Source organism: Pan troglodytes, chromosome 7 (genome assembly GCF_028858775.2).
Source record: "Pan troglodytes isolate AG18354 chromosome 7, NHGRI_mPanTro3-v2.0_pri, whole genome shotgun sequence".
NCBI classification, from domain to species: domain Eukaryota; kingdom Metazoa; phylum Chordata; class Mammalia; order Primates; family Hominidae; genus Pan; species Pan troglodytes.
This window is the reverse complement of record NC_072405.2, coordinates 78,690,586-78,711,652: the sequence shown is the minus strand read 5'-3', so window position 1 is coordinate 78,711,652 and position 21,067 is coordinate 78,690,586. Positions and strand designations below refer to the sequence as shown.

Here is a 21,067-nt window from a genome sequence, read left to right as displayed (position 1 = left end):
GTGTGCGCGCGGAGGGGCTTATCTGGGGGCCCTGGGTAGCACACGTGTCCGGTTTTTTTCTCCCCGACTCCGCACGCCTGGAGCGGCAATACTGCCTGCCCTAGAAGGCCAGCGGCAAGTGCTCGCCACTAGGGTCCCAGGGAGGGTTTGGAAAACTGATGAGTTAAGTGAGCGACCCCAGGGGACAGAGGGCGAGTCGAGAGTCGGCCAATGGCTGCGGTGGGCGGGGAGAAGACGACGCGGGGATCTGCGTGGGCCGGGTCAATTCCCTACACTCGACCTGTCGATGCCCCGCGGCACCGCCCGCCCTCTTAAGCCTGGCTCAGCCCTCAGGGCCCGCCCGAAGTCTACCGAGCCCGAGTGGCCCCGCAGCGTCCAGGAGGCGCCCGCTCCGCGGTGGCGCTCTTGAAGGTGGTGTCGGAGGTAGGCACGGGACAGGACGCGCCTGGGGCCCGGGGCGGTGGTCTTCCAGGGCCGTTGGGGAGGGCGGCAGCACTCGCTGGCGCAGTTCGTTTTGGATGGTCGTTCTGCCCTCTCGGGGGCTTTGAATCCCAAGTTGCAGATCCCTGAGGTCGGAGGAGGCTAGGAGAGGGGCGCCTTTGGAGGATCGGGAGGAGACGGGCCGCTGCCTGTGTCGTGGCTGACCTCTTCTCCTGACCCCGTGTTCTTTAATTTCTGAGTCGTGACCCTGCTTGGTTTTCTTATTGGGCTCATTGATCTCAAGACCCGCCGGCCCTGAAGGGGCTTCATTCTTCAGCCTCGGTGAACTTGCTGCCTGTCTATTAAAACGCCATCCTTTCCCGGCGGCGCGGGGGCGGGAGGACTGGCAGTCGCCGAGGCTCTTCGCTCCCACCTGGCCAGGGCTCTTCCACGCGGCTCCCGAGGGGCCACCCCAGGCCCCAATAGTCCTGGTAGAATGATTGGAGTTTCCGAGGAACCCGGGGAATGTGGCGGACGCTGCCCGCGAGGGAAAAGAGGTTCAGGCGGCGCATCCTAGGGCAGCCAAAAGTGGCGCGCCCCTCCCCTGCGGGCAGTCAGGACCGCCAGGACCCGCGGGGTCAGACCGCTGGGCCGGAGCAGGTCGCGGGGTCCCTGGACCTGCCCGGGGGCTCTGGGAGCGCGTCTCCATCTGCGCGGTGCGACCCAGGGTCCTCGGCTCTTCCCTCCCAGCCGAGGGCCCAGGAGCGCCTGGAGCTGTCGCTTGCTCCATTGCCCTCCGACCGCCTGCGCTCGGCTCCCGGCCCAGCCCCGAGGTTGGGAGGGCCCCGCGGCTCCCACAGACCCTACCAAAGACTTTTGTAGGACCGAGAAGAAGGAAGGAAAGGGAACTTAAATGGGTTTTGCAGGAACCGGGTTGGGGGCCGAAAGCGGAGAGCGGGTGTGGGAAGGCGGCCGGGCTTGGGGAAGGGGTGCTTGGAGAGGGAAGGGGAAGGCAACACTAACCCGGAATTTAGAGTAGGGCGGGATCCCGGCAGATTTCCGTTTGGGGCTTTTTTGTGTTTGCTTCTATTGCTGTTTTTTCGTTTTGTCTTAATTGTGGGAGCGGGCTGGCGGGATCGGACTGGGGGCGTTTATCCTGTTCCCTTGGATCTGGGGCTGGCTCGGGTGGAGGAGGCTGGTGGGGAGGCGCGGGTCGGACCCCGGGAAGCTCCCGCGCGGTGTCCTCAGCGGCGCCCGCTTTTCCGCAGAGCCGCCGAGCGTGCGGTCCCGGGATGGCTCTACCCCGGCCAAGTGAGGCCGTGCCTCAGGACAAGGTGTGCTACCCGCCGGAGAGCAGCCCGCAGAACCTGGCCGCGTACTACACGCCTTTCCCGTCCTATGGACACTACAGAAACAGCCTGGCCACCGTGGAGGAAGACTTCCAACCTTTCCGGCAGCTGGAGGCCGCAGCGTCTGCTGCCCCCGCCATGCCCCCCTTCCCCTTCCGGATGGCGCCTCCCTTGCTGAGCCCGGGTCTGGGCCTACAGAGGGAGCCTCTCTACGATCTGCCCTGGTACAGCAAGCTGCCACCGTGGTACCCAATTCCCCACGTCCCCAGGGAAGTGCCGCCCTTCCTTAGCAGCAGCCACGAGTACGCGGGTGCCAGCAGTGAAGATCTGGGCCACCAAATCATTGGTGGCGACAACGAGAGTGGCCCGTGTTGTGGACCTGACACTTTAATTCCACCGCCCCCTGCGGATGCTTCTCTGTTACCTGAGGGGCTGAGGACATCCCAGTTATTACCTTGCTCACCCAGCAAGCAGTCAGAGGATGGTCCCAAACCCTCCAACCAAGAAGGGAAGTCCCCTGCTCGGTTCCAGTTCACGGAGGAGGACCTGCACTTCGTTCTGTACGGGGTCACTCCCAGCCTGGAGCACCCAGCCAGCCTGCACCATGCGATTTCAGGCCTCCTGGTCCCCCCAGACAGCTCTGGTAAAGGGAGTTCACACCATTTGGGAGTCGAATTGGACGGGAATGCAGGCGGGAACGGGAGTGTCCGGGAAGAGGCGCTTCCAGGTGGAGCTGAGGCTGCAGAGTGCGGGAAGGGGGAAGTACCTCCATGAGAGCCAGGGCTGTTCTAGGCTCACTTCTGAGGCCCTGCTTGCTTAACTGCATGACTAAGGTTGGTTTTAGTGAGAGCTGAGGACCAAGAGAGAAATGGTTCCTGCAGCGAACTCCCAGGTAGGTTCAGATTCTATGCTAACATGCAATGACAGCCTTCGGCAGTTCACACCTAACAGTCCCAGCTCAGCTAGCTACGCTGACCTTAGTCAGGCATTACCTCTGATCCTCAAATTCCTTGAATTTGCCTAATGGGGTTAATACATAACCTTCCATGAGGCTGTTCTGAGTCTCAAATGAGAAATTGTATATGGAATTGTTTACAGTGAAATCGTATATGAACAGACCATGTAAAATGAGCAGGGAAAAATAGAAACAACAAATAAATATCAAACTGGGATGATGGTTACCTTTAGGGAATTAAGGAGGGAAACACCTCATAAAAGCACTTTATAATGCATTTTTAATGAAAAATTGTTTTAACCTGCCTTTTGCTAGGATCTGATTCTCTTCCTCAAACTCTGGATAAAGACTCCCTTCAACTTCCAGAAGGTAGGCAGGACTCCTTGCATGGATTTCTTTCCCTGAACTAATGCAGAGTCAACTCTCCTCATTCTCTTTTCCTGCCTCGGCTTTTCCCTAGGTCTATGCCTCATGCAGACGGTATTTGGTGAAGTCCCACATTTTGGTGTGTTCTGCAGTAGTTTTATTGCCAAAGGAGTCAGGTTTGGGCCCTTTCAAGGTAAAGTGGTCAACGCCAGTGAAGTGAAGACCTACGGAGACAATTCTGTGATGTGGGAGGTAAATCTGTTTCTGGTGGGTCTGCTGCTGAAAATGGGGCGGGAGACTAGTCCGGGGAAATCTTGGCCTTTGCCCTTTTGGGAGAGTCCTGGTCAGAGAGAGAGGACATCCAGGGCGGATATCTGTGGTTTGTGTTGCCTGTAAAAGGAAGGAACGGCCAGTGTTTGCTCCATGAGGATAGCACTTCTGCATGAATTCTGTGTTTTGTGGGTGCCTTAAGTCATTTTAGTCTGGAAGATTAGCAATGGAATATACATTTAAAGAATCAATACATTGTATTATATTTATAGACAAAACCAAATGCTTTAGATATTATAGAGTGCTGAAACTATGCTAAAGAGAATAAAAACAAGTTTTAAAATTCAATATTATTCACTTATAAAATTAGTCAAGGATTAAAAAAAAATAACCAGATACTCTTCAAGATCTAGTGATGATATATTAGGGATATGCTAGTGGGACTGCAGTTTATTACCTGCAGGAGAAAATTTGTCAGAATGTATCAGATACCTTAAAATGTTCAAAGTCCCTTGACCCTGAATTTCTACTTCTAGGAATATAGTACAGGAAAATAATCTGAAATTGAGGCTATGTGGAATATGTTAATCCTAGGGTTGTTTATAATAACAAAACGTTGGAGACAGCGAAATTGCCAGCAGCAGAGAAAGAAGTAATCTTTCTTTGTTTTTGTTTTTGTTTTCTTGAGACGGAGTTTTTGTCTGTTACCCAGGTTGGAGTGCAGTGGCGTGATCTCAGCTCACTGTGACCTCCACCTCCTGGGTTCAAGCAATTCTCCTGCCTCAGCCTTCCAAGTAGCTAGGATTACAGGCATGTGCCACCATGCCCGGCTAATTTTTGTATTTTTAGTAGAGAGGGGTTTCACCATGTTGGCCTGGCTGGTCTCGAACTCCTGACCTCATGATCCGCCTGCTTTGGCCTCCCAAAGTGCTGGGATTACAGGTGTGAGCCACCAGGCCCGGCCTTGAAAGAAATAATCTATAGCTCCATTAATATGCATGAAAACTAACTGGGAGTAAAATATAAAACTATTCAGTTGTGTTTAAGTGGTGGAATTAAATAAAACCTTTTTGTTTCACTTACCTCTGCTTATGAAATTAACATGTGCTCACTATAGGAATTTGGGAAGCAAGAAAGTGATAAAAGTAAGAATCTTTTAGAATATGTCACATTAGGCAGGCTCAGTGGCTTACACCTGTAATTCTAGCACTTTAGGAGGCCAAGGTGGGAGGATCACTTGAACCCAGGAGTTTGAGGCCAGCCTAGGAAAGAGTGAGGCCCTGTCTCTACAAAAAATTTTTTTAAAAAAATTTGCCAGGCGTGATGGTGCATGCCTTTAGTTCCAGCTACTCAGGGGGCTAAGGTGGGAGGATCATTTGAGCCCAGGAATTCGAGGCTATTGTGACCTGTGATTGAGCCACTGCACTCCAGTCTGGGCAACAGAGTGAGACTCTGTCTCTGAAAAAAACAAACAAACAAACCCAATATGTGACATTACCTAGAGAGGTGTCCTTAAACTAACAAATCTATGTTGGCATAAGTAAATTTATAAACTACTTGTAATGACATAGAAATCAGAATGATAGAAGTGTATTTGGTGGACTCAAGTGTGATATTTAGGTTACAAGTATTAAAAAATTTATTTTGTAGATGAGACCAAAAAAAAAAGTACAATACAAACTTCATGTCTTATTTCATTTAGATCTTTGAAGATGGTCATTTGAGCCACTTTATAGATGGAAAAGGAGGTACGGGGAACTGGATGTCCTATGTCAACTGTGCCCGCTTCCCCAAGGAGCAGAACCTAGTTGCTGTGCAGTGTCAAGGGCATATATTTTATGAGAGCTGCAAAGAGATCCATCAGAACCAAGAGCTCCTTGTGTGGTATGGAGACTGCTATGAGAAATTTCTGGATATTCCTGTGAGCCTTCAGGTCACAGAGCCGGGGAAGCAGCCATCTGGGCCCTCTGAAGGTGAGTGCACACCCTCGCCTTGCCCAATGAGGGCATCCCAGTAGAAGGACTGGGCTCTTTTCCACAAACCCTCCATGCACAGCTCCTCCCTCCTAAAGGCTAATGCAGAGGACTAACCGAGAGTGTCTCTAACCAGGGGGGAATTACCCAGGTGAAGGAAAGCATCCTCAATTTCCCAAAGCTGCGGAAGCTACTCCTATTTATAAAGATATATACTCCTATTTATAAAGACTTGTTCTTCTTCCCTACCTTCCACCCCAAGAGTAAAAGAAAATGTACTACATGGATGTAACTTCTACCATAGGTGAGCGAGTTTCTGATTCATCTCTGCCCAGGCTAATGTAGCTGAAGTCTAATCACTAGAGCAGTGTTTTTCAAATGGTGGGTTGCAGAGTTGCATGTCTTAGTGGGGTGGGAAATCAATTTAGTGGTCAAGACCCACATTAAAAAAAAAAAAGTATAGAGTAGAATAGAAAATATTGATGGGAATCCCTTAAGAGTAAGGATTGTTTTGTGAAATTTCTATTTCACATGGGTATATGTGGGTATGGTGGGTGTCAAGCATAAAATACATTGCCTACTATGGGTCTCAGGCAAGTTTGAGAAATACTGAGCTGGACTCTCACTCTCAAACTTTAATGTGGGAATGAATACCCAGGGATCTTCATGATGCTGGTTCTCATTCAGGGTAGGGGCCCAGGATTTGGTATTTTTATCAACTTGCAGGGAGTGCTGCTGGTCCTGGTCCCTGGACCACATTCCAGTAGCAAGGGGCGAGGGAACCACCAGCCCACTCTAGGGGTGAGACTTTGGAATTTGCATGTTAAATAAGCTCTCCAAGTGATTTCTATATACACTGAAGTTTAGGAACTACTAATCTAGTAGGTGGGACAAGATAAATGTAAATTGCTGTAAATAAGAGGGAAGGCAGGCCGGATACTGTGGCTCACACCTGTAATCTCAGCACTTTTGGAGGCGGAGATGGGCGGATCACTTGAGGTCAGGACTTCAAGACTAGCCTGGCCAACATGGTAAAACCTCATCTCAGGTCGGGCACAGTGGCTCACACCTCTAATCCCAGCACTTTGGGATGCCGAGATGGGCAGATCACCAGGTCAAGAGATCAAGACCATCCTGGCTAACGTGGTGAAAACCCGTCTCTACTAAAAATACAAAAAATTAGCGGGGCGTAGTGGCACACACCTGTAGTTCCAGCTACTCAGGAGGCTGAGGCAGGAGAATCATTTGAACCCAGGAGACAGAGGTTGCAATGTGCCAAGACTGCACCACTGCACTCCAGCACTCCAGCCTGGGCAACAGAGCAAGACTCTGTCTCCAAAAAAAAAAAAAAGAGAGAGAAGGCAAATTAAATAAATGTGTAAGGAGCAGGTTTAAAAAAAAAATGGCCCAGGCGTGGTGGCCCACGCCTGTAATCCCAGCACTTTGGGAGGTGAGGTGGGCGGATCACGAGGTCAGGAGATCATAGCCATCCTGGCTAACACGGTGAAACCTCTTCTCTACTAAAAATACAAAAAAATTAGCCGGGCGTGGTGGCGGGCCCCTGTAGTCCCAGCTACTTGGGAGGCTGAGGCAGGAGAATGGCGTGAACCCAGCAGGGGGAGCTTGCAGTGAGCTGAGATTGCGCCACTGCACTCCAGCCTGGGTGACAGAGCGAGATTCCGTTTCAAAAAAAAAAAAAAAAAGTGAATTGCATCTGCATGCCTGTTTTCCTGCTAGGCTGAGATGCTTCAGGGCAGGAAATAACCCTAAACACTTTAGTATCTCGTGCTTCTGGATCCCAGTGCGTACTGAGTGAGAGGAAGACATTAGAACTAAGCTAGAAAAAGCTGCTTAGGGATGAGATGAAATAAGGCACGTGTAAGGCAGAGGGAGAGAGGGAAGGCAATCAGGATCAGGGAACAGTGAAGCAGAAGGCAAGGAAATGTCCAGAAATTAGGGGGTAAATAATGAGCAGTCATTATTTATCTAATGATAAATAATGAGCAGTCAGCCGTCATTATTTATCTAATGATAAATAATGGTCCCAATGATGAGGGGCTGTCAGGATTGTTTTGGTGAACTATCTTCCTACTCCCCCAGGTATCTTATGTCCATGCTGGGTTCCCCCTGCCACTGAACCATCATAAGCCCTCATTCTGTTGCTTGTTCTGATCGCCTCTGATATCTGCATACAGGTTGAGTATCCTTTTTCTGAAATGCCTGGGACCAGAAGTGTTTTGGTGGGTGGTGTGGGTGTGGGAATGTAGGTGAAGATAGGAATGGAGGCAAAAATGGTTGGGATTCTCTATGATCTGTGGAGCTCTAAGTTGTCTCCTACTTAGCACCAAACCAAGACCTGTTGGTCACTTCCTGAAATGTACCAACTCCTTTCAAAATAAAAGTCAACAGGCTGGGCGTGGTGGCTCACACCTGTAACCCCAACACTTTGGGAGGCCAAGGTGGTTGGGTCACCTGAGGTCAGGAGTTCACGACCAGCCTGGCCAACATGGTGAAACTCCGTCTCTACTAAAATACAAAAAATTAGCTGGGTGTGGTGGTGCATGCCTGTAATCCCAGCTACTCAGGAGGCTGAGACAGGAGAATCGCTTGAACCCAGGAGCAGAGGTTGCAGTGAGCTGAGATCGCGCCACTGCACTCCAGCCTGGGTGACAGAGTGAGACTCCATCTCAAAAAAAAAAATGAAAGAAAGAAAAGTGAACAATGGATTTGAGAAAAGTACCTGCTTAGTAACTGGCAAGATGGTTATTATCCTTTTGAGAAATCATTATTATTTTTTGAGATAGGGTCTCACTCTGTCACCCAGACTGGAGTACAGTAGTGTAATCTAGGCTCACTGCAACCTCTGCCTCCAGGGTTCAGGCATTTCTCCTGCCTCAGCCTCCCGAGTAGCTGGGATTAAGTAGAGATGGGGTTTCGCCATTTTGGCCAGGCTGGTCTTGAACTCCTGGCCTCAAGTGATCCACCCACCTTGGCCTCCCTAAATTCTGGGATAACAGGCATGAGACACCATGGCCGGCCATTTTTGAGAAATTTTTTCACCATATGTATCAAATTATTACAATGTTTGTAACTTTGATGTCTCAGTAATACTCTTCTGGAAATTTATTATCGAGAAATAGTCCAAAAGGAAAAAGCTATGCTTATGAAGATTTTTAACTGTGGCACCACTCTTGTGAGTGAAAAATCACAAACAACCTAAATGTTCAGTAGTATAATAATTAAGTAAATGATGATACAGGCTCAGCAGCTCCAATCAAGAAATCCTAAATCCAAAATGCTCTAAAATCTGAAACTGAGCACTGACATATTGCCAAAAGTGGGAATTTCCACACACCAGTACTTAACACAAACTTTGTTTCATTCACAAAATTATTTAAAATATTGTGTAAAATTACCTTCAGGTGGGCCAGGCACGGTGGCTCATGCCTGTAATCCCAGCGCTTTGGGAGGCCGAGGCAGGCAGATCACCTGAGGTCAGGAGTTTGAGACCAGCATGACAAACATGGTGGAACCCCGTCTCTACTAAAAATACAAACAAATTAGCTGGGCATGGTGGCAGATGCCTGTAATCTCAGCTACTCAGGAGGGTGGAGCCGGATAATCACTTGAAACCGGGGGCGGAGGTTGCAGACCGAGCAAGACTCCGTCTCAAAAAAAAAATTACCTTCAGGATATGTGTATAAAGTATGTATAAAACAAAACATAAATGGACTTTATATTTAGACTTTGGTTCCATCCCCAAGATACCTCATTATGTATACGAAATATTCCAAAGTTGGAAAAAAACCTGAAATCCAAAACACTTCTGGTCCCAAGCATTTCAGAAAAAGGATACTCAACCTGTTTGTTATTAACATGGAATAGTATGCAGATATCAGAGGCAATCAGAGCAAGCAACAGAATGAGGGCTTTGATGGTTAAGTGCAGGGGATACCCAGCATGCAGATAAGATACTTGTATTCCAGTTCTGAACCAAGTGATACCTGATGCTTACAGCATTATTATGAGGACATATATTTTGGACAATGGAGGGAAACTTGTAAACAACTTAATTTGTTGGGAATAATTATAAATGAATGCTAATTTGTTAATCTGTTAATATGAATGGTTTGGATGTGATAAAAAGGAAAGAAAAATTAAAATTCCATTGCATTCTCAAATGAGTTTTTTTCCCCAAAGGCTTTTTGGTGAGGATTGGTGGTAGGTGGGAGCCTTCCTCTTTAAGGTCTTGAGTGGTGAGGGAAGGGTCTAGACTCTATGTGGGCGGGTTATTTGAATATGCAAGCATTCCCCTCTTGTGAGGGAGAGAGAGAATTTGTGTGTGTGTTTTGGGGTGTGGAGGTGTGAAGAGCTAGGGGGAGGGAGGATAGGGAACAAGATAAAATTAGGAAGGATAGGGAACAAGATGAAATTAGGTTTCATTTCTACCTAAGTGGTTGTTCTTAAGCGAACTCAGTATTGAAACTTTATTCTGAATTTTGGTGTGCTTTAGTGCTTAGGTTTGTAAAATTGCTGACCCTCTCTTCCCTTCCCACCCCAGGAAGCAGGAAGGCCAGGTATTTCTGACCAATAAAAATTCTACCTCTGTGCCAAAAAAGTGTCCCAGCACGGGGATTCTGAGAGTATTAGCACCTCAATGAAAGTGATAGACAGAGCAGGGCGATGGATCAGCTTGGGGCTGGCAGTTGCCTTCCTGGTTATTTACTTAATGAATAGTTTATTTCCTTAGCCACCTGTTAAACGTGCCTGGGATGTAGCTGTCAACTAACAAAGCCCCTGATGGACAGCTTCCCTGCTGTCCTGATGCTGAGAAGATTTCTATCTGCAGACTCTTGCATAGACTCACTCTTGGCTGCTCTTCCTCCCTGGGGTCAAACAATGAGATCTCTGTGGTGCATTCATAGTCAAAGCCACTTTATCCTCTGGAATCCAGAGTGTCCTCTGCAGGGATGCTTTTGTAGGTGGCCCCTGTTCTCTCGCCTTCCCCCAACACATAGACACCCCTGGACGTGGGACCTGCTTTGCTAGAGTCTAGCTGCACCCTCTCTAACTTCTCTCCTCCTCCCTCCTCCATTGATAAAAACAGATTTACCTCTCTCAGTCTTGTCTGCCATTCAGTGATAGTATCACTCACATTGGTAAGACTCGATAAGTGTTAGAATTAAATTAGTCATCACGGTAACCCTGTGCATTAGGGAAGTCAAGATGCTTTCAACCTTACTCTATACATAAAGATTCTAGCTCTGGAATCTGCCACAAGTTTTGAGTAATGAAGTATAAACTAAGAAGGTCCCTTGAATTGTGTAGAATAGAACAGCACTGTGAGCTGCGGGTGTCCTGGTGACTGCTCTGAGCTTGTAACTCAGGCTGATCTTAAAGGCACAAAGAGAAATAGGTCGGCCTCAGTGCCTCAGTGTATTAACCTTGTAACAAGTGCCAGGCAGGAATGTGTTCAAGAGCTGCAGGGTTGCACTGCCCTTAAATGGGGCTGGTGGAAGGGTCTCTTCAACAGTACATATCAAGGAACAAAAGGGAAAGAGAGCCTATAGGTTAAGATATTTAAGAGACATAGCAACCATATACAACATGTAGACTTTGTTTGAATCCTAATTTGAATGGACTGACCAGAAAGTAATTAAACAAATATATGTGTGTATATAAATGTGCGTATATAAGTACATATATGTTTCTATAAAAGAATAAGAGTTAATCGTTTAGGTATGACAATGTGACAATGACATTATGGTTATGGTTTTTTTTTTTTTCGAGACAAAGTGTTGCTCTGTTGCCCAGGCTGGAGTGCAGTGGCTCAATCACTGCTCATTGCAGCCTCAACTAACTTCCCCAGGCTCAGGTGATCCTCCCATCTCAGCCTCTGGGACTAAAGGCGTGTGCTATCATGCCCAGATAATTTTTATTATTTTTTTGTAGAGATGGGGTCTTACTATGTTGCCCAGGCTGGTCTCAAACTCCTGGGCTCAAGCGATCTGTCCACTTCAGCTTCCCAAAGTGTTGGGATTATAGGCGTGAGCCACTGCACCTGGCACAATTATGCTTTTTTTTTTTTTTTTTTTTTTTGAGATGGAGTTTTGCTGTTGTTGCCCAGGCTGGAGTGCAGTGGTGCAATCTTGGCTCACTGCAACCTGCGCCTCCCAGTTCAAGTGATTCTCCTGCCTCAGCCTCCCAAGTAGCTGGGATTACAGGAATGCACCACCACGCCTGGCTAATTTTGTATTTTTAGTACAGACGGGATTTCACCATGTTGGCCAGGCTGGTTTTAAACCCCTGACCTCAGGTGATCCACCTGCCTCAGCTTCCCAAAGTGCTGGGATTATAGGCGTGAGCCACTTTGCCTGGTCACAATTATGCTTTTTAAAAATATGTCATCTTCTAAAGATTACGGTTAGATATTTTTGAGTCAAAGGATGAATTAGTATTAAAATAATCTACTATGGCGAGCGGTGATATAAATAAAAACAAAATTAGTTACGAGTTGGTCAAAGCTTGGTGTTTGGCACATGAGGGTTTATTACACTATTATTTTCACTTTGGTATGTTTACATTTTTCTGTAATAAAAAGGTTTTTAAAAATTCTCTTGGCAGCCGGGCATGGTGGCTCATGCCTGTAATCCCAGCACTTTGGGAGGCCGAGGCAGGTGGATCACAAGATCAAGAGATCAAGACTGTCCTGGCCAAGATGGTGAAACCTCACCTCTACTAAAAATACAAAAATTAGCTGGGCGTGGTGGTGTGTGCCTGTAGTCCCAGCTACTTGGGAGGCTGAGGCAGGAGAATCACTTGAACCCGGGAGGTGGAGGTTGCAGTGAGCCGAGATCACACCCCTGCACTCCAGCCTGGGTGACAGAGCAAGACTCCATCTCAAAAAAAAAAGAAAAGAAAAGAAAAGAAAAGAAAATTCTCTTGACCAGGCACAGTGGCTCACGCATGTAATCCTAGCACTTTGGGAGGCCAAGAGGGGCTGATCACCTGAGGTCAGGAGTTCTAGACCAGCCTGGCCAACATGATGAAACCCTGTTTCTACTAAAAATACAAAAATTAGCCAGGCGTGGTAGCGGGCACCTGTAATCCCAGCTACTTGGGAGGCTGAGGCAGGAGAATCGCTTGAACCTGGGAGGCAGAGGTTGCAGTGAGCCAAGATCGTGCCACTGCACTACAGACTGGGTAATACAGCAAGATTCTGTCTCAAAAAAAGAAAATTCCTCTTGAAGTAGCCAAAAGAATTCTTGGCTAAAAATAAATAAATAAATAAATATCCTCTTGAAGGAACTAGGGAGGGAAGTAACTGAAAAGACGTTGTGTTTGCTGTGTTTGACAGAGTCTGCAGAAGGCTACAGATGTGAAAGATGTGGGAAGGTATTTACCTACAAATATTACAGAGATAAGCACCTCAAGTACACCCCCTGTGTGGACAAGGGCGATAGGAAATTTCCCTGTTCTCTCTGCAAACGATCCTTTGAGAAGCGGGACCGGCTTCGGATCCACATTCTTCATGTTCATGAGAAGCACCGGCCTCACAAGGTGAGTATTAGGAGGACACATGACCCACCATCACGTTCTCTCTCCCTTCCCAAGCTCCTGAACACGGGGAGTTGCCTTGTAGGTGCTAGCTGCAGGACTGTGATGCCTGACGGACACCCTCTCTGAAGGAGGAGAGGATAGTATTACGGAACAGGCAGGCGTGAATAGGCACAGCGATGCACATGTGTTAGGATGCATGTACCCACAGAGAGAGGAACATGGAGGAAGGAGTGTCCACGGCCACCTGGACACGTGGATTATGAAAGATGCACAGAGGTGGCCTTGAGCCAAGTATAGAAGGACAAATGGGGTGTCTGATTTATACTGGTGGCAGGGTTAGTTGGGCAGGAAAGAGTCGAGCCGTTCCAGACAGGAAAGAGCCTGGCATGTGCTCCTGGGGAACTGCGCCTTGTTCCAAATCTGTGCAGGTGTGTTGACAGGTATAGGTGAGGAGGAAGCGAAGGCATGGTCCTTCCAAGGAGCGGAAGGCCTCTATAGTGGGCCGAGGATTTTGTAAGACAGAAAATCAGTAATGACATTAGGGAGCCATTCCAAATACCTGGATGCTCTGCTAGGCTTGCTGCAAAAAAGTGCAATATTCCCTTGGGCTTAATTAAAAGGAGGACGAGGCTTGGGCACAGATGTATTCTTGCTTGACTGTTGGCCTTGTCGGAACTACCTCAGGCAGCTACGACCTTGAGCCCATTTTCCTGTTTTGAAAATTGAGAGTAAAATCATCATAAAATTGTCCTAATTTCTCCCTTCCTTCCTAAGCTTCTGGAAAAGTCATGTTTAATCACTATATTATATACTCCTATAAAATTTGAATACATTTACAGTTATCATGTATTTGTGTAATTCTAAAAGGATTTAAAAATATCAGGACGGTGAAGGTATTTCTCGCTTATTAGACTGGCAAAAGTGAAAACTATCCAGTATTCTGATAGTGAAAAGTTTGAGACTGCATGTTCATCAACACAAAATTGATTATATAAATTATGGCTTACTGGCCAGGCGCAGTGGCTCACGCCTGTAATCTCAGCACCTTGGGAGGCTGAGGTGGGCAGATCACCTGAGGTCAGGAGTTCGAGACCAGCCTGGCCAACATGGTGAAACCCCGCCTCTACTAAAAATATAAAAACATTAGCCAGGTGTGGTGGCACGCACCTGTAGCCCCAGTTACTCTAGAGGTTGAGGCAGGAGAATTGCTTCAACCCTAGAGGCGGAGGTTGCAGTGAGCCGAGACTGTGTCATTGCACTGCAGCCTGGGTGGCAAGAGCGAGACTCCATCCCCCCCCAAAAAAAAAAATTATCAAGCAAAAACCAAATTACAGAAGATGTATAGAATGCTTGCTCTCTTTGAAATTGGAGGCCAGTCCGGTGGCTCACGCCTGTAATCCCAGTACTTTGGGAGGCCGAGATGGGCGGATCACGAGGTCAGGAGATCGAGACCATCGTGGCTAACATGGTGAAACCCCATCTCTACTAAAAGTACAAAAAATTAGCCAGGCGTGGTGGTGGGAGTCTGTAGTCCCAGCTACTCGGGAGGCTGAGGCAGGAAAATGGCATGAACCTGGGAGGCGGAGGTTGCAGTGAGCCGAGATCGCACCACTGCACTCCAGCCTGGGCGACAGAGCGAGACTCTGTCTCAAAAAAAAAAAAAGAAAAGAAATTGGCGGACTGTCAACCAGGAGGTCAGTAGATGACAGGACTGATGAGGAAGCTGGTGATAGTGAGATGATGGCTTACCCTTCAACAGACGAGCTGCTCTTACAGTAGAGTGGAGGAACAATCTTTTTTTTTTTTTTTTGAGACAGTCTCACTCTGTTGCCCAGGCTAGAGTACAATGGCATGATCTCAGCTCACTGCAACCTCCACCTCCTACGCTCAAACAATCTCCCAACCTCAGCCTCCCAAGTAGCTGAGCTGAGGCTATAAGTGGACACCACCATGCTCAGCTAATTTTTTATATTTTTTGTAGAGATGGGCATGTGGTGCGCACCTGTGGTCCCAGCCACTCGGGAGGCTGAGACACCAGAATTGCTTAAACCCAGGAGGCAGAGGTTGCGGTGGGCCGAGATCGTGCTACTGCACTCCAGCCTGGGCAACAGAGCGAGGCTCTGCCTCAAAAATAAATAAAAATAAACAAATAAACAAATACAAAGATCTGCTCTCTCCTCTGCCCCATAAGCATGCCTGGAAAGAGGTTGTGAAAGCACAGAAACCTTTCTCAGAGAAAAATTGTTTTTTCTCTTTAGTAAGTGTAATTTCCTTAAAAGTGATGTCAAAACCAAAGGCCTTCTGCTTTATCCCTGGCAAACTCTCGGTGCTTGCACCTCTCTGGTAGTTTACTTCACCTGGTGTGGAATTCCTGAGACAGTTTCGAGAGGAGTTGCCAGGGTCAAGAAACAATATTAATTATTCACAGCATGTGAACAAAATATTAACCTCTTCATGCAAGTTCAACACGTCTCAGATAATCTGCTACTGTGCATTGCCATGTTGGCTTACATGTTCATCGTCACCCCTCCTTGATTTCTAGCTCCTGGTTTCTAGCAGTGTGGAGCACACAGTAGGTACTCTGTAAGTCGTAGATAATTGTTCAGTTAATTGCACAATACTTGGAGTTTACTCATAGCTCTGTGAGGAAGGCAGAGCAGGTATTTTGCCTATGAGCAAGATCGGAAAACTAAGATTCCAGATTTAACCGATGTGCTGTAGTCACACAGCTACCTGTTGAGAGAGCAGGACTAATTGAGGCCTCTGCCATATACCACAAACCTGTTCAGTTCCCACATTCCACATCTGAAGCAAGAGTTTTCTCAGGTCGGGTGCCGTGGCTCAAGGCTATAATCCTAGCACTTTGGGAGGCCAAGGCAGGAGGATCTGTTGGAGTTCAAGACAAGGCTGGGCAACATAGTGAGACCTCATCTCTACAAAAAAAAATTTTTTAAGTTAGCTGGCTTAGTGGCACGCACCTGTAGTCCCAGTTACTCAGGAGGCTGAGGTGGGAGGATCGCTTGAGCCTGGGAGTTCCAGGCTGCAGTGAACCGTGATTGTGCCACTGCAGTCCAGTCTGGGTAACAAATTGAGATCCCATCTCAAAAAAAAAAAAAGAAAAAAATTGGAAAAGAGTTCTTCTGTAACCCCAGGTAAACGCAAGGTTGAAATGGACTTGTTAGAGGAAGGTGTGATTTCAACTATATTTTTCTTTTTCACCTTAGTGTTCTACATGTGGGAAGTGTTTCTCTCAGTCTTCCAGCCTAAACAAACACATGCGAGTCCACTCTGGAGACAGACCATACCAGTGTGTGTATTGTACTAAGGTAAATGGAACCTCTTACTAAGGGATGTGTCCTGAGCTCTGCTTGAGTGTCTATGGATAAGAACTTGAAACAAAGCCTGGCTTAATGAGTTCTTGGTAAATGTTAGTCAAATATCAGCCCAGTCCTCATTTCCACCCCTAAATATGCTCAAGTTTGCTAAAGATGGTCAAATATAACCAACCTCCTATTGCCAAGCTGGCATTTAGAGTACATGTAATAAAATACATTCCAAATTTATGGGGACCTGATGACCTATTACATAGTATTTAAAAGCACTAGCCAAGTGTGGTGGCTCACACCTATAATCAAATTTTCCATGCATCGGTGGCTCATGCCTGTAGTCCCAGCTACTTGGGAGGCTGAGGCTGGAGAATTGCTTGAGTCCAGGAAGTGGAGGTTGCAGTGAGCCGAGATTGCACCACTGCACACTCCAGCCTGGGTGACAGAGTGAGACACTGTCTCAAAAAAAAAAGGAGGGGGTGGGGAGGCGTGGTGGCTCAAGCCTGTAATCCCAGCACTTTGGGAGGCTGAGGTGGGCAGGTGCCTGGAGATAGGGAGTTCGAGACCATCCTGGCCAACATGGTGAAACCCCATCTCTACTAAAAATACAAAAATTAGCTGGGCATGGTGGCGCGTGCCTGTAATCCCAGCTACTTGGGAGGCTGAGGCAGGAGAATCACTTGAACCCAGAGGCAGAGGTTGCAGCGAGTCAAGATTGCGCCACTGCACTCCAGCCTGAGTGGCAGAGTGAAACTCTGTCTCCAAAAAAAAAAAAAAAAAAAATCACTGTTTCATAGTATTTAAGAATACAAACATGGCCAAGGTTCAAATCCTGCCTCTGGTGCTTACCTAGCTGTGCCACCCTAAGCAAGTCCATGAACTCCTGTTAGTTTCCACATTGATAAACTGGGGAGAATAGTCTTTACCAAGTTGTTGGATAACATCAGTAAAGTATATGAAACTCTTGTAACAGTGCCTGGCACAACATAAAAGTACTACTGGAAAGTTAACTGCTATTATTACTACTTTAATCTGTGAAGGATGCTACTGATGTAATTTTCTATAGGAGCATTGCAGAAGCGGCATCTAGTCTATGTTACACAGAATACAGAGTTGTAAAAACAGAGATGAATCATGTGGTTAGAGGTTGCTATAATAGAAACAATAGGTTGACCACGCTTTAGACATATTACACCAAAATAGCTCTGTGCTACCCAATGTGCAGTTAGCGGTTAATCATATGTGGCTATTTCAATTAGTAAAGACGAAGTAAAGTTGAAAAATTCCATTCCCTAGGTTGCATTAGCCACATTTTAAGTGCTCAATGGCTCCATGTGGCCATTGATTCCCAAGATGGACAGCGTGGGTACAGAATATTTCCATTATTGCAGCAAGTCCTGTTGGAAAGCACTGGTATAGATTATGTTTCAGTCACTGAGTCATTTACACTTTTTACAGTAAAGCCATAAAAGGAGTAGAGGCTGTCCTACAGCTACTTCTAAGCCTCTCAAAAGGAATAAAACATTGAGTCTACCAGATTAGAGCAACTAATACCTCCAAAGTGTGTGTCAATAGAATGAAAATAATGGGCATAGAAAAACACCACTAAGCTGGGTGTGGTGGCTCACACCTGTAATCCCAGCACTTTGAGAGGCCAAGGTGGGTGGATCAACCTGAGGTCAGGAGTTTGAAACCAGCCTGGCCAACATGGAGAAACACCATCTCTACTAAAAATAGAAAAATTAGCTGGGCATCATGGTGCACCTGTAATTCCAGCTACTTGGGAGGCTGAGGCACTAGAATCGCTTGAACCTGGGAGGTGGAGGTTGCAGTGAGCCAAGATTGTGCCACTGCACTCCAACCTGGGTGATGGAGTGAGATTCTGTCTCAAAACAAACAAACAAACAAATAAAACAAACCTACAAGCCATCTCAAAAAGTTTAAATTAAAAAGAAGAAGAAGAAGAAGAAGAAAACCAGTAAGGCACTGACTTATGCAAAGACACTGGCCGATATTAGCTTCTGGTCGATATTAGCTTCTCTTTCTGTAATGAGGTTTGTCTTGAAGTATGATCCTAGGACCCACATGCATCAGAATTGCTTGTTTAAATGCAGGCTCCTGGGTCTCATGTCAGATTTATTGGGTCACACTCTCTTGGGTAGGGTTGGCAATCTGCTTTTTTTTTTTTTTTTTTTTTTTTTTAAAGATAGGGTCTTGCTGTGTTACCCAGGCTGGAGTGCAGTGGTGCCATCATAACTCACTGCAGCCTTGACCTTCTGGCTCAAGTTATCCTCCCACCTCAGCTTTCCAAATAGCTGGGACCACAGGTACATGCCACCATGCCTAGGTAATTTTTTTACTTTTTGTAGAGGTGAGGTATTGCTATGTTGCCCAGGCTGGCAGTCTGCTTTTTTTTTTTTTTTTTTTTTTTGAGACAGAGTCTCACTCTGTCACCCAGGCTGGAGTACAGTGGTGCAATAACGGCTTACTGTAACCTCCGCCTCCTGGGTTCAAGAAATTCTCCCATCTCAGCCTCCTGAGAAGCTGGGATTAAAGGTGCACGATAGCATGCCCGACTAATTTTTGTATTTTTAGTAGAGATGGGGTTTCACCATGTCGGCCAGGCTGGTCTCGAACTCCTGACCTCAGGTGACCCACCCGCCTTGGCCTCCCAAAGTGCTGGGATTACAGGCGTGAACCACTGTGCCCAACCTGCAATCTGCTTTTTTACAAACTGGACCTCCAGATAATCTAGCCATTGAAGAACCACTGTTCTAACATCCAGTGCTTCTCAAAACTAGCCAGAAGGACACATCAGTGGAGTCCTTTCGGATTAAGGCTACTGATGATGACCAGGAGTGCTCTATGGCCTTAAAACCCAAGGTTGGTCCATAAGGATGAGCAACAGTGAAATTAACCCCTTAGTTTAATTGGTTGTCCAGCTCATGGAAGTTGACTTTCTTGTGTTCTGTATTTCTGTTCTCTGCAGAGGTTCACTGCCTCCAGCATACTCCGCACACACATCAGGCAGCACTCCGGGGAGAAGCCCTTCAAATGCAAGTACTGTGGTAAATCTTTTGCATCCCATGCTGCCCATGACAGCCATGTCCGGCGTTCACACAAGGAGGATGATGGCTGCTCATGCAGCATCTGTGGGAAAATCTTCTCAGATCAAGAAACATTCTACTCCCACATGAAGTTTCATGAAGACTACTAGCCCTGCCAGGCACAATGACTCACGCCTGTAATCCCAGCACTTTGGGAGGCGGAGGTGGGTGGATCACTCAAGTCCAGGAGTTCGAGACCAGACTGGGCAACATGGTGAAACCCCGTCTCTACCAAAAAAATACAAAAATCAGCCGGGGGTGGTGGCACATGCCTGTGGTCCCAGCCACTCAGGAGGTTGAGGTGGCAGGATGGTTTGAGCACAGGAGACGGAGGTTGCTGTGAGCTGAGATCGCCCCACTGCTTTTCAACCTGGGTGACAGAACCAGACCCTGTCTCAAAAAACAACAACAACAAAAAAAACGACTAGCCCTCAGAGTGTGGAGACAACGTAAAAACAAGAGATTCAGATTCTCTCTATTTCCTTTTATGGGTTATAGAAGTCCCTGCAGTTGGCTGTGTGTGGTGGCTCACGCCTGTTATTCCAAAACTTTGGGAGGCCCAGATGGGTGGATCAGCTGAGGTCAGGAGTTCAAGACCAGCCTGGCCAACATGGTGAAACCCCGTCTCTACTAAAAATACAAAAATTAGCCTGGTGTGGTGGCACATGCCTGTAATACCAGCTACTTGGGAGGGGAATTGGTTGAACCGAGGCGGAGGTTGCAATGATCTGAGAAAAAGGTAGCTTTTTCTCTACTATTTGCCTTGGGCCCCCAATTATACTATGCGGTCATCACGTGTTATATTTCTTTATAGAAAAGATTCTTATATATATATATAAAGAGACAGAGAGGCAGATCCCAACATGTTACCCAGGCTGGTCTCAAACTCCTGGGCTCAACTGATCCTCTCGCCTCAGCCTCCCAAAGTGCTGGAATTATAGGTGTGAGCCACTGCATCAGGCCTAGAACAAATCCTCTAAAAATTCACTTATCATACTGTGCACTTGGCAGAAACAAAAACAAACAAAAACCCCACTAAATAAATAAATATTAATTTAAAGCCAGGTGTGGTGGCACACACCTGTAGTCCCAGTTGCTTGGGAGGCCGAGGCAGGAGGATCCCTTGAGGTCAGGAGTTTGAGGCTGTAGTGCTCTATGATCACACCTGTGAATAGTCAGTGCACTCTAGCCTGGAAACAGCAAGATTCCCGCTTCTAAAATATACATAAATAAATTAAATTAAAGTAAAAATTTGGCTGGGCACAGTGGCTCATGGCTGTAATCCCAGCACTTTGGGAGGCTAAAGTGGGCAGATTGGTTCAGCCCAGGAGTTCCAGACAAGCTTGGGCAACATGCTGAAACCCTATCTCTGCAAAAAAAAAAAAAAAGAAAAACTAGCCAGGTATTGTGGCACATGCCTGTAGTCCCAGTTACTCAGGACACTGAGGCGGAAGGATCAGTTGAACCTGGGAGGTCGAGGCTGCCGTGAGCCATGATGGTGCACAGCCTGGGTGACAGATCGAGACCCTGTCTCAAATAAATACATATAAATAAATAAGAACTCATTCGAGTCAGAGCTTCATTAGTATTGTAACTATCCTTGGTCATGAATTAATATTCCATCTTTATTTTGATTAATTTTAAACACTTTGTTCCCACCCCTCCCCCACCACATGACAAATGCCAGTTACTGTGTTTAGCTCCAAAGTTACTTGGAGGGCACAGAAGTTATTTGTCCCAC

At 46.9% G+C, this 21,067-nt stretch overlaps 1 protein-coding gene across 1 annotated transcript; it reads left to right on the top strand.

Moving 5' to 3' along the window:
- The first annotated feature begins 271 nt into the window (after nt 1-271).
- PRDM14 (PR/SET domain 14) lies at nt 272-19,862 on the top strand. Its single transcript, XM_519800.8, has 8 exons — nt 272-423; nt 1,689-2,412; nt 3,040-3,093; nt 3,185-3,342; nt 5,063-5,333; nt 12,691-12,893; nt 16,118-16,219; nt 19,209-19,862. The coding sequence occupies exons 2-8, from the start codon at nt 1,713-1,715 to the stop codon at nt 19,434-19,436; spliced, it is 1,716 nt and encodes a 571-aa protein (XP_519800.2). The 5' UTR covers nt 272-423; nt 1,689-1,712; the 3' UTR covers nt 19,437-19,862.
- Nucleotides 19,863-21,067: the final 1,205 nt, after the last annotated feature.